Source organism: Geotrypetes seraphini, chromosome 7, assembly GCF_902459505.1.
Source record: "Geotrypetes seraphini chromosome 7, aGeoSer1.1, whole genome shotgun sequence".
Classification (NCBI taxonomy): Eukaryota; Metazoa; Chordata; class Amphibia; order Gymnophiona; family Dermophiidae; genus Geotrypetes; species Geotrypetes seraphini.
Window position 1 is genome coordinate 28753669 of NC_047090.1, and position 13819 is coordinate 28767487.

The 13819-nt window shown below is 42.2% G+C and overlaps 1 protein-coding gene across 3 annotated transcripts in view; it reads left to right on the top strand.

Moving 5' to 3' along the window:
- Positions 1-13819, top strand: part of USP44 (ubiquitin specific peptidase 44) — a 63256-nt gene extending 49437 nt beyond the window's left edge. For all 3 annotated transcript variants that reach the window (XM_033951729.1, XM_033951728.1, XM_033951730.1), the window contains one exon: positions 9595-13819. In XM_033951729.1, coding sequence (XP_033807620.1) covers positions 9595-9773 — 179 coding nt within the window. In that variant the 3' untranslated portion in view covers positions 9774-13819. The remainder of the gene's footprint in view (positions 1-9594) is intronic.

Sequence of the window (13819 nt, forward strand, 5' to 3'; positions counted from 1 at the left end):
GCCAATTATCTGCACCGATTAAGCTTTTAAATTAGGTGTGTAGATCGGCTAGGTGCACCAATGTAGGTGCCTGACTTTAATCTGGGCCTTACGACAAAGTGCTGAAACGTTCTTAGCCCAACCAACTTCCTAAATTTTGAGCGTTATTTTGCCACTGTAGCTGAAGAGAGTGTTATTTTGCAAAGTATCAATTTGAGAATCATAATGCTATATTTTGACATTGTTTCAGATCATTGATTGAACCATGTCAACAAATTTCCAAGTGTAGACCGCCGAGCCGTCATGAAGTTTCTATTACATAAGAACATAAGAAGTGCCATCTCCGGAACAGACCCTAGGTCCATCAAGTCTGGTGATCCGCACACGCGGAGGCCCCGTCAGGTGTACCCTGGCATAGTATTAGTCCCCATATCACTCTAAGCTTCTCATAAAAGATGCGCATCTAGCTTATCCTTACCTACGTCACCTTAAGCCACTCATAAGGAGATGTACATCTATTCTTGCAGAAGAAAACTACAAAGGAAATCCATGAATGTATGATGCAAACATTGAGTGACAAATGCCCACCATACTCCACAGTGAAGAAGTGGTGTACAAACTTTCAGCGTAGAGATTTTGAGACTGAAGATACGGCAAGATCTGGGAGACCTTAAACGATGTCAACTCCTGAAATTGTTGACCATGTTTATGACCTGATATTGGCAGATCAGCAGATATTGTCTAAAACAATTGCTGAGACACTACAGATATCCAGAGAACATGTTGGATGTATAATCCATGAGTAGCTGGGTATGCAGAAGCTGTCAGCCAAGTGTTTGAATGCTGATGAAAAATGATGTTGAGTGGACACTTCCAAGTTAATTTTGCAGCATTTTCATCGAGCTGATGTCAATGTTTTGGAATGACTAGTTACTGTTGATGAAACATGGTTACACCATTATGATCCTGAGACAAAACAACAGTCCATGCAATGGTGGCATTCAGGTTCTCCAAGGCCATGGAAATTTAAGACCCAAAAGTCAGCAGGAAAAGTCATGACCACAGTGTTTTGGAATCAGGAAGGTGTTGTAATGACTATCTTCTAAGTGGGCCAGACAGTTAATGTAGAGTAATACTGTAACTTGCTGTGCCGATTACAGGAGGCATTGAAAGAAAAAAGGAGAAGGGAAGCTGTGGAAAGAAGTTCTCTTTTTGCAAGACAATGTACCTGCTCACAAAACGATGGATGTTTTGACGCATTAGGGCAGGGGTGCCCACACTTTTTGGACTTGCGAGCTACTTTTAAAATGACCAAGTCAAAATAATCTACCAACAATAAAATTTTAAAAAACACAAAGCACACTGTACGCAGAGAAAATGTTAATTATCATTTATATTCTGTTTTTTTTTTCCAAAGAGATCAAGGCAGATGACTTTATGCAATGTCATTTCAGTAACAACTATACAAAGATAGACAAATATACCCCCTCCTATTTTACTAAACTGCGATAGCTGCGCTGAATGCCCTGCGGTTTAGTAAAAGGGGGCCATAGTGCAAAATATAGACAGCAGATATAAATTCTCAACACGGCCACATTTTGATCACTAAATTGAAAATAAAATCATTTTTCCTACCTTTGTTGTCTAGTCATTATTCAAATCTTGTTGGTCCCAGGCTCTGGTTGTCTTCTGATAACTTGCTTGCCAGGGTCTTCTTTCTTCTTTCTCCGTGCTATCCATCTATCTTCTATCTCTGTCCTCCCCTTCCGTTTCCCTTCCCTCCCCTGGAAGTCTGGCATCTTTCCTTTTTTCGTCTCCATCCACAGATCCACCTTTTTTCAACTACCCTTTCATCCACCATCTCTCCCTTTCTTTTCCCAACTACCCACCTATCCAGTATTCCTATTCCCCCTCCACACCATCCCTTATGTCCAACTTCTCTCTCCTTCCCTCTCTAAATCCCATTGTCCACCATCTCTCTCCCACTCCTGTTTTTAGACACATTATTTCTTCCTCCCCAAGTCCGGCATATGCACATCTCTTTGAACCCCCCTTCCCTCCCTCCCTCCCTCCCTCCTACACCAGGGCCTTCACCCAAAGGCCTGTCCCCCCCCCCCCAAAGGCCTGCACCTCACCCCTGAAGGCCTGCCTGTCCCCCCTCAAGGCCTGCCCTACCCCCTGAAGGTCTGCATCCCACCCCTAAAGGCCTGTCTCCCCCCCCCCCCCCGGAAGGCCTGTGTGTTCCTCCCTGACCTCCCGCACATCCCTTTACTTAATTTTAGCAGGGAGCAGCCTGCAGAGAGAATCGTCAGTACTTTAGCAATCCTTGCAGGTTGCCATAGGCCTCAGGAGCTGTTGTCCCTCTGCCGCAGTCCCGCCCCTCCTCTGACATCAGAGGCAGGATCGCGGCAGAGGGAAGATAGTTCCTGAGGCCTATGGCAACCTGCAAGGATCGCTAAAGTACTGGCGATCCTCTCTACAGGATGCTCCCTGCTAAAATTAGCTAAAGGGATGTGCGGGAGGCCAGAGAGAAAGCTGGACAGCACAGAAGGGAAACCGCATGGCTCAGCGATCGACGTATTGGGCACCCCTGCATTAGGGGTTTCAGTGCATAGACCATCCACCTTACCCACCAGATCTTGCCCCATCTGACTATTTTCTGGTTCCAAACCTTAAAAAGAGTTTGAAAGGGTGATAATTTTCCAGTGATTCAGAGGCGATTGCAGCAGCAGAACAGTACCATATTTCAGTGACCAGACATCAAGAGTATTTTTTGGAAGGGTTACAGAAACCTCGGACATGATGTGCCAAATGTGTTGAACTTATGGAATAACTTCATAAGTTTCATGGCTGCATGTCATTCCCTTCTTTGTTGGGCTGAGAACATTTCAGCACCCCCTCATATAGTTCATATATAGTTCCTATAGTGAAGGTGCTTTGTCTAGAGAAAATATGCAGAGATGAAATTCATTAATGGTACTCCACTTATAAACAAAAGTAACAAAACACCCCACTTCTCTCAGGTTAAGATTAAAATCTGTACAGTTCATTAAATTTATAAATCAAGCTTTTAACTGGGTGAAGGTGGAGAGAGCATAGTAGGCTACATACCTAACTTTCAGTCTTTTCTGGTTTTGACTGAAAATGAATCTTCCTAATGTAAAGAGTTGTACACTTCCCCCCTCTGTATTCGTGGGGGTTCGGGGCAGAGCTGGCCTGCGAATATGAAAAAAAACGCGAATAATATTCAGGCTGGTTCTGCCCCCTAACTCCTGCTTCCCCCGGCTATTTTAAACCCTGAAAGCCCCCTCTTAAGCCTTAACTGGTTGGCTGGATGGGTTTTCAGGCAGGAGCGATCTTCCCACGCTCCTGCCCCGTGCAAATCGCTCACAGGAAATGGTTGCCTTGAACTCCCGTAGTCTCTCGAGCCATTTCCTGTGAGCGATCTGCATGGGGCAGGAGCGTGGGAAGATCGCTCCTGCCCCGAAAACCCACTAGACCACCAGGTAAGGCTTAAGGGGGGGGGGGCTTAAATTAGCCTGAAAAATGAAAGTGATTTTTTTTCATTTAAAACCGTGAATCCGTAGATACGGAATTCGCAAATACGGAGGGGGAAGTGTTATAATATTTTGAAATGATTTGTTTGTGTGCAGCCTTTTTGGCTGAAATTTTGCTGCCTTGTTTTTTCAACACTGATACTTGCTGCTGGGGCAATTCTTCACAATGCAGAATCTGCGTCAAATTCTTCAGTTGCTGTGCACAATTTGGTCCAGGGACCAGAGTGAAACAGCAGTGATGACTGTACAGGTTACAAGGTGGATGCAGTGGCAGTAGTATCCAGAAAATACAGGAAAGAGGCAGGGTGGGCTGGAAAACAAGGGAAATGTAGTAGGCGTATTGGACAGAGGAGAAAGCAAAAGCTGGAGCAGGAGGGAACATTTATTCCTGTGCGCACAGGAGTTTGGTTTTTTTTTCCCCAGTTAAGGATTCTTCCAAGACCCCAGTCCCTGGGAGGTGAACAGCTGCACCTCTGTGTTAAGCAGCCAGCTGGATACTGAATCGACATTCTTCGCTGTATAGTCAGGAGGGGACAGGGCTTTAGACTGGAGCCTGCTAATGCAGTATTTGACCTAGCTCTTTAACACTGAAGTGCAGCTGTTAGAGCAATCAGCCTCAAACAGCTTAAACTTGAAAACAGGTCCATTGGACAGAGGAAGTTGTGGAACAAATGGCCAGCTGAGCGTAGAGAGGGCAATGCAGAGGAGCATCCAGGCCAGAGCAAAGCAAGTTGTGGGTTTTGGAGGAGATGGGGAGGGGTTCAATGTACAGAGAGCGCTGGGGGGGGGTGACCTTTCTTGAATAGATTGAAGGAGAGAAAGTTGGGAGGGGGAAGAAGCAGAGAAACAAAGCTGAGTGTGTTTGAGGTAGGAGAGGGGAGATGAAGTAATGAAAGTCAGGACTTGTTTTATTATGCTGGAAGGATTCTACACATAAATTTTAAAGAAATGTAACATCTTTCAGTAAAGTTTTTTTTATATCATAGATTATTTAAAGGCAGTGGTTACATTATATGGGTAAAATTGCCTCAACAAAGAATGTGACTGTTGGGCAGACTGGATAGACCACACCGGTCTTTTATCTGTTGTCATTTACTATCTCTATAATAAAACCCTAAGCCGCGCATGCACACTTCTATTTGCGTGTTCCGTATGTCCGTGGCCGGAAGAAGTGCACACTCACGGCCCTGTTTGCATTCCAGTGGCAGCAACTGAGTGGTGGACTGGAGAGCAGCCCCGCTCCGCCCGTTGACCCTCCACAAACCTCCCGGCTCCAGCAGCGTAGGCAGCACTTTAAACACGATGCTTCGTGCCCTTCTACTGCCGATTTCCTCTGCCGCGTCTCTGATGACATCATCGGAGACAGACACGGGAGAGGAAATCGGCAGTAGAAGGCCACGAAACATCGTGTTTAAAGTGCTGCCTACGCTGCTGGAGCCGGGTGGTTTGTCAGTTGTGGGAGGGTCGGATGGGAGGGTCAGGAGCAGGCCAGATCGAGCAGGACAACACAGTAAAAGAAGGGGGAGGGGCCGAACGGAGCAGGCCAGATCGCGGTAAGAAAAGGGAACGGGAGATGGGGGAAAATGCTGCTACTGCTGTACAGGGACCTGGAGGGGAAGGGAAATACCGCTGCTGCTTCTGCACAGGAAAGGGGGGGGAAGGAGAGAAATGCTGTTGCTGCTGCATAGGGAAGTGGGATAGAAATGCTGCTGCACAGGGAAATGGGAAAAAATGACAGACAGACAGCGGGAGGGAGGGAGAAAGAAAGAAAGACGCAGGGGCAGGGAGAGGGACAGAAAGACAGAGAAAGGGGGCCAGGGAGAGAGAGAGTCAGCGGGAGGGAGACAGACAGATATATATTCTAGCACCCGTTAATGTAATGGGCTTAATGACTAGATAATAAAACCCTAAGCGGCGCATGCGCACTCCTACCTGCATGTTCCGTATGTCTGTGGCCGGAAGGAGTGCGCATGCGCGCCTACAACTGCCCCACACTCGCGAAGGGAGAAGATATAGAAACAAAAAAGACTGACAACAGCCAGGGAGAGAGACAGTAAGACAGGGGGCCAGGGAAGAGACAGAGACACACAGGGGGACAGAGACAGAAAGAAAGGGGGGCAGGGAGAGAGATAAAAAACATAAAGTAATAAAGAAAGAAACGCCTCAGCGACCCATTGTGCTAAAAGTCTACACATCTATTCTAGCACCCATTAATGTAACGGGCTTAAACACTAGTGTTAAATAAAGCTGCAAACTTTGAAACTTTTTTTGTGCAGAATTCCATCCACTTGCTTTATTTGGGCTGCCCTTAATAAAGAACTACTGAGTAGACATTTTCCAATTTTTAGCTCATTTCTTACATTGGCAATAGACAGTTAACAAGTTTTAAATGAAAAGTAACATCTACAGGTCCATTGGACACAGGAGAGCTCCATGGGGGGATAGGATGGAGAGGATATTGTCTCAGCAATGAGTAAATATAAACCAAATTCCAGTTGTCACTGAGATCATGGAGGCATGGTTTGGATAGATAACACTGAAGGCTCAAGGCAGCATTGCTCCGTGGAAGCCTTTTCTGATTGATCTGGTATCCTAAACATAGGAAAGCCAAAGGAGTAAATTCTGTGTAAGTGGCCCCTATGGTGAAGAGGGCACCCCAAGGAAGATGTATAGTTGCAGCTAGTCTGGATCGTTTGAAGTAGATTCTCCTTACTGGGAGCCCATATTTTGACTCTACCACAACCTGTGCTGTAAATTGCTATACAGGGGCTTCTGTTTACTGGGAAGAGAGGAGATATATGGAGGCCCTGTTCAGTTCCTGATGGGAGTTAGTCACTGCAGAATGGTGACACCTAGTGGCTATATTTTAGAGCCTATGATTGACTGCACTCTCCTCTCCTCTGGGGTGTCTGCCAGGCAATTCCACAGCAAGTGCTATGGTCTGGGACAGTTATTTGCCAGTGGTGAAAAAGGAGGAGCATGGGAACCTTTGCTGACTTCTGCCATACGGTGGGCTCCGTCTCTGGCAGTGTTCAAAGCCCAGTTAAAATCCCCCCCTTCTGGAGTGCTTTCACCTCCTAACTCCTCTCACCTCACCCATCCCCAACCCTATGTCACGTCTGTCTGTCCAAGTTAGATTGTAAGCTCTTCTGAGAAGGGACCGCCTATTAAATGTCAAAATGTACAGCGCTATGCATGCATTTCAGTGCTATATAAGTGATAAGTAGTAGTAGTAGTAATGTTCCTTCTGCTCTCCCTGTACTTTGGCAGGTAGCATGAGCAGGCTGCCCTAATCCTCCTGGCTTTCCTTCAGCCTCGAGTGTGAGGGGTGTGTAGGCAAGGGGATGTTGTGTGGGTGCCCCGACCATGGCACATATAACATGTTTGCATGTTCTGCAAGGGGACGGAAAATGAGTGTGGAAGGAAGGGGGGGGAATAGGGACAGTGCACATAGGACAATGTGTAGGATTTGAGAGTAGTGGTTCACTTAGTAAGGAAAAAAACAAAAGGAATTGACCCCAAAATATCCACAAAGAAGAAAATCCAGAGAAAAAAAAAAAAAAACTCACCACACAATTGTTTCCCACGTACTCACCTTATAGGACCCCCAGGGACCCCTGAAGAAGACTTTTTGTCGAAACACGGACCGTGTTGGGTCCTGTATCCCTAGCGGACTAGGTCCTTTAAGGCTCTTATGTGGATGATTTACTTTTATGTGGATGGAATTATTTTATGTGGATGATTTTAGTGTACCTTTGGAACTTTGATACTTTCAAATAAAGTCCATTTAGGAACATCGTCACTCCACAGAGTTTTTTTTGGTTTTCACTTACTAAGGACCCTTGCCTTTTTTTGAAGAGAGAGACCCAGGTACAATGAAAGGGAACATAACATAACATCGTGCTTCTTAACCACGTAACCATAAGTTCTACGCGGTTTACAAAAGATTATAAACTAAAGACAATTTAAGAATGACAGAAAGAAAAAATTTAACTAGCAGCAATAACAAAGTGAAAAGAGGCGGTGAGATTATAAGCTAAAGATAATTTAAGAATGACAGAAAGAAATTATTTAACCAAGTATTTAAAAAAAAGATAAGTTTTCAGTTGAGTTCTGAAATGTTTATAAGAACAGGCTCCAAGCAATAACAATCAAAATTCTCTGTCCTGTGAAGCTGCTTGGTTGCTAAAGGGTTTGGATTTAGTTCACATTCCTTTTCAAGAGTAGCTCAAGACAATCGGATGCAATAGGTAGTTTCCTGTTCTAGAGGGCTTACAATCAACTTTGTACTTGAAGGTTAAATGAAGATCACAAGTGAGATTTGAATCCTGGCTTTCCCAGGGCCATAAACATTAGGCAGCTACTCCATACTAGGAGAGATCTACAACTAAGCAATCCACTCTTAGTCAGACTCCTATCTCCTTGCCCTTATGTCTTCTCAAGGTGTGTGTTGGGGGACAGAAGCTTTTCTGACACATGTGGAAACAGTGCCATGGTCCTCGTTAGTCTTTGCCAGTAGGGGAAGGGTGTAAAACTTTGCTGGCATGTCATAGGATTTTCAGGAAGTGTAGGAAGATGAGCATTCCTACCTGAATGGATAGATAGCAGCTGGACAGTGTCTGTCTTCACCTTGGTGCTGCTGGAGAACTGGTCTTGGGGGGAGGGGAAGCCTTTGGCACTAAGCTTTTATTACAAACTCTCTTTTTTTTTATGAAGCCCCCTTCTAACACAGGGCTTCCCAGCAGCTTTTCATTATTTTTAAAGATCGCTGCTAGGATAAAACAGCCTATATTGCAGACCAGCTTGTGATACTATTGGATATCCTGAAAACTCCAGCTAGCTGCTGATCATTTAGAATACTTGGGATAAATCCTTTTAATGAAATTAATCTCCAAGACATTAAGCCATTGTAGAGTCCTATGTTTGACTCCCTCGGAGTATGGTTACTGAGTGATTGTGCTCCTCTGGTTCTGCCCCATTCAAGAACTGAGTGAAAGATACTGCCTGGCAGTGCACAGCTGTGTTTGCTGTGCACACAACATAGTAATGAATGGATGTGCATTAAAAAAACACCTCTCCAAAAATAAGGAGCTATTTAGTAATTACTTGTGTTAAATTACAATCAATAAAAATACTCCACAAGTTAAAGAGATATATCAAGTGCAAAAAATGCTATATACCACCAATAAATATAAGTGAAGTGCTCCGTCACCAACCAATCTGTGTAAAAAGTACAAGCGCCGGTTGTAAACAGGGACCATCATAGCACTACCAGTCCCTTAACCTTCCATACATGAACATTTGTAATCAAAAAGGAAATTAAAAAAATCACTTATCTTTGAGTAAATATGAGGATGGTAGTAAAATATTGGATCCTGCACTTGTATGAAATCTCAATCTTTTTTGTAAACCCCTGTGTTTGAAACTCCCATAGCCTCCCTTTTTTAACTTGTGGAGTATTTTTATTGATTATTCATTAAAAAACAACATAAAAATGTCAATATTTAGTACTTTAGTCAATTACATCAAAGATAATAGTGTTTTCAAGTTTTATTAAAATTTAATTCAATTTCTTATCATAAGTTACAAAAAATAAAAATGGGTGGCATAAATTAAAAACTCATAAACATACATACAGAACATGATGATAAACAGACTAACTTGAACCAAAAAGGAAGGTGGGTTGAAGTACATTCTTTATAGGAAAAAAGACATTTATGGAAAAAATGAATTGGAAGGGTTCAAAACAAGAGCCTGGAGAATGGAATGGAAGGAGCTTTATTGATGACCGATTATAAACTGAAGGCATCCTTGAATAAAAAAAAGCTTTTCAGATTGCCTTTAAATCTGTCTAGGTTTTGTTCCTCTCTCATGTGTATCGGTAGAGCATTCCAAAGTTGTGGGGCAGTAAAAGAGAAACTGTCTTGGCGTCTTGTACTAATCATCTTCAATGATGGGACTGTTAGTAGCTGTACAACTTTCTTGGTACAGTTTTTTATTGTATTTGATGTATGCATAGTGTGATGCTAATTTGCATTCGTGTGATGTTCTGTCCTAGGATTTTGGGTACACTGCAATGATTCCAAACTTGCTATATGTACTGTGGAGGAAGTCTGCAAAGCCCAAGCCTACATCCTGTTTTATTCCCAGCAAGTTCTCCAAGAGACCAGACACTCTCTAAACAGAATACCAGCCCCAAACTCATCGATTGCCACTTCTGACCCAGCAGCATATTGAGGAAGCTGCACTAAATCCAAAGATGGTATATTCAATGCATAGTGGAACTCCGCTCTTCTGTATATAAATTTTAAAGTAGATAAATATTTTCTGATGAATTAGTGTACAGTATGTTTATATACTTTGTATTAAAGCACTCTTTTTAAAATTAGTATAAACTGATTTGTACATATACAGCAGGCAACTTCAGCATGTGTGTGCACCCAGCTGTGTTCTTGGAAATATTTCCATGACTTTGATTTTTACCTCAAGCTGTTTTGTTAATTTGATAAACGGTTTATACATTATAGGCTATTATCATGTCTCTAAAGTAGATTAGAATGTAGTTGTACATCTTTAAGAGACAGATCCATTACGAACTGGAAATAAAGCAGCAGGTGCTTGTAATTCCAGAAAAAGTGGAAAATCTTATTGTGGTCGAGGTTCCACTTGGCAAGTGCATTGGTTGCTTGACTGATCCTAGGACTAGCAACATGTAAGAAATGTTGATAATAACATTAGTCTAACTCGTTCCCTTATGCCTAGTCTGCATAACACTTTTAAGCAAAGAGAGGCAGTGATTCCAAAGTTTCCATCTGCAAAAGATGGCACTACCAACAGGTGGAAGGGATTAAGAAGGCTCCATACTAGGGATGGTATTTAGCCCCCAGTCCTCTAGCTGCCAAAGGTCATTTTCAGGATAGCCCTATTGAATATGCATGAACGAGACTTGCAAGTGTGCCACCACCATTATTTGTAAAGTTCATATTCATTAGGGATGTCTGACTCAGTTATGGCCCTCAAGGACTGGGAGTGAATACCAGTTAGTCTGAAAGGGTGGAGTTTTACTAAGAGGGTACATTGACAATTCTTCATTCACTTAGCTTACTTAATCTGTTATAAATATGATGGGTGCCTTTTTCTTATTACTAAGAGTTGATTTTTGCATGTTCTTTCATCTCATTTGTGTATGTGAAGGATGGAGATCAATTAATTTAAATGCTAATTGAAGCAGGTTTCCCCCTTTTCCAAACTGTCCGCAGGATGCCATGGTGGAAGATAAATCTGCTTGGTTTCCTGAAATTAGCAATGAATAGCATGAAAGAAAACTTCCATAGAATAGAGGCAATGTATGAAATTTCATGCATATTCATTGTGACTATCCTGAAAACCTCATTGGTAAGGGGCTACTCCAGGACTGACTTATGAAATACTGATGTAGAGGAATGACAACAGTACCTAGCAAGAAGAAAAACTCATTTCCTCCCTAAAAATGAAACTTGCAAAAAGACTGCTCTGTTTGAAACGGTAATAATGTATTCAAAATCCTCAGTGCTGGTCTAGTTTTGTATGGGGAAGAGTAATCTAATGCTAGAACTGCTGCCTCAGCAGCTTGAAGTTGTGGGATCAAATCCCTCCTCCTTGTAACCCTGGGCAAGTCACTTAATCCTCCATTGCCCCAGGTACAAAATAAGTACCTGTATATAATGTATGTAAAACACAAAAAAGCAGTATACTAGTCCCTTTCCCTCTTATCATCCTGTCTCTGTTGCCCTGGTAAATAAATGAGACATCTGTGACACTTCTCATCTCCCTGAGCATTTTTGAATACTTCATCCAATTCAGAATGTTACAAATAGTGGAGTGTTTTGTTTTTTTTAGTCTGACAAAGAGAGATCACATTAATTCAAATATTTTGATACCCCACCCTTCTGTAGTACAACCAAAGCAGTTTATATAGATTGTCTCCCCTGTGGCTTACACACTAAATCTATTATTAAGATGGACTTGGGGAAATCCACTGCTTATTCCTAGAATAAATCACCTAAAATCTGTTTTATTCTTTGGGATCTTGCCAGGTACCTGGGTTGACCACTGGATGAACCTTCAATCTATCCCAATATGGTAACTCTTATGTTCTACTTATTTTGTAAGTAGGGCAATGGAGGGTTAAGTAACTTGCCCAGGTTCTCAAGGGGCCACCTTGGGAACGGAACTGTTCCCTAGGTTAGCCCACTACTCTAACCATTAGGCTACTCTACACTGTCCTAGGGAACACCCAGGTTTTGAGAATAACCCTAGTGAATATGCATGAGACAGATTTACATACCTGTTACTTTCATTATATGCAAATTTGTCTCATGCATATTCACTAGGGTTATTCTTAAAACCGGACTGACAGGGGTCCCCCAGGACCAAGTTGAATAGCAGTAGCCTAGAGTCTAGTTTGTTACAGAAAACTGGACTAATAGAAATTCTATACGGTATTTCACTTTTTAAACAAGGTAGATTACAACCAAACATACACAAAAAAATATATCAGAATTGCCAATTCATATAAGACTAATATCTGTGTATTTTCCTTTCCAAAAATAACTTTTGAACCATATAACCATTCAGAGTTTGGCCATATATAGAACAGCTTGTGTGTCTTTCCTCTTCTCCCAGAATCACCTACACACAGCAAAACTTTTATACCTTACTTTCTAAGAGAAATCCAACTCTTCATTCAACTTTCTGTTCCCTACTACACCCACTGACCCCCAACTCACAATTTTCAGGTGCCTTTACTTCTCACACACCACTTAGACTACTCCACTGTTTGTATTTAGTGCAGGAGAAACATTTCAGATCACATTCACTTTGCAAATATGCTAGACCACTGGTCTGTAGTTATCATATTCAAATTGTGGTACCTAACTATTCACATATCTTGCTAATAAGCTATTGCAAAAGGTGATTTGTTAGACCTTCAATAGAAGTCATCTATGTACAGTCACTTGTGCATGTCTTTATTGTTAGATGTACTACCACTATTCTGACTATTCAGGGCCATTGCCTAACCGCAGCACTTGCACAGAGAACTGAACTCAGAATAAGAAAAATTGGCATTTTAAATTATGAAACAGCAGCAGCAGGAGAAATGGGTCAGAATATAGGCCTATGAGGAGTTCTAATTTGTTAAATCAGTCAAGTCTCTATTAAAAAAAGAGGTGATATGGGTTAACATTAAAATTTTAAAATCAACTTCCAAATCTATCAAGTAGTTTAGCCGAACAGATCCCTCATTTTTAAGTATCAACCTTAACAGGTTTATGTTTTTTTTTACTAAAAAATTGGATTTAGCTGCAGGCTTACTGTGACATAGAAGTTTGTAGTTAATCACTGTTAACTAAAACCTCTCTGGCTACTAGCCTAGTTCAGCTATTAGAAAGCTCATTCCTCCTGCTGATGAAATTGGAATGAAATATGACAATGGTGTTTGTAGAAGGTTTATTATGGCAATGAAACATTTTTATGAAAAATGGAAATTAGTTTTATGGATTAAATTTGAATTGCCATAAACACCTATGCAAAGTGTTACCTCAGCTGTTCAATTATACCTCAATAAACAGTTTCATACTGTCTGTGATGGCTGATTTAGACATATTTAAGTCTTTATTTTGATAACCTAATCGTTGCCCTATTAGGGGAAAAATATTTTGGTTATTAGACTGTTCTCACTTGCCTTTGTTGAAGCTTGCATCGTATAACAACCACAGATGTTTTAAAGTTGCATATATCTGTATATTTGTGAGAGTTATAGACATATTTAGAGAGCTTCATTTTCTGAAATTGATCTATCCTTACTAAGAATTAGAGAAGGACATGGGGGGGAGGGAGGATATCTGTCCCTGTCACTGCTCCATCACCAGACCACCATCCCCTTCACTGTCCCATCCCTGCAGCATCCACCCTTCCCTCTCGCCACCTCACCGCCCTTCAGCGGCCTGAGAATCTCCCTCCCTCTTACCTTCTTGGCATAAAGAAACCTAAGGGAAGGACGGCGCGGTCACCAATCGCACGCACAGCCCCTTCCTTCCCTCCCTCCCCCTTACCTTTGCAGCGCTTTAGAAAAGAAACTGATGCCGGCGAAGCCTGTCTGTGTCGCCCTGCAGTCACATGTGTGGGGGCATAAGCTTCTCCTCTGACAATTGTCATTTTATAAACACAAATAAAACAGAGCAAGGTTCAACAAAACCCATCTCCCCTCCCTTTCACAAATATCCCCTTCACTATTGTGAAAA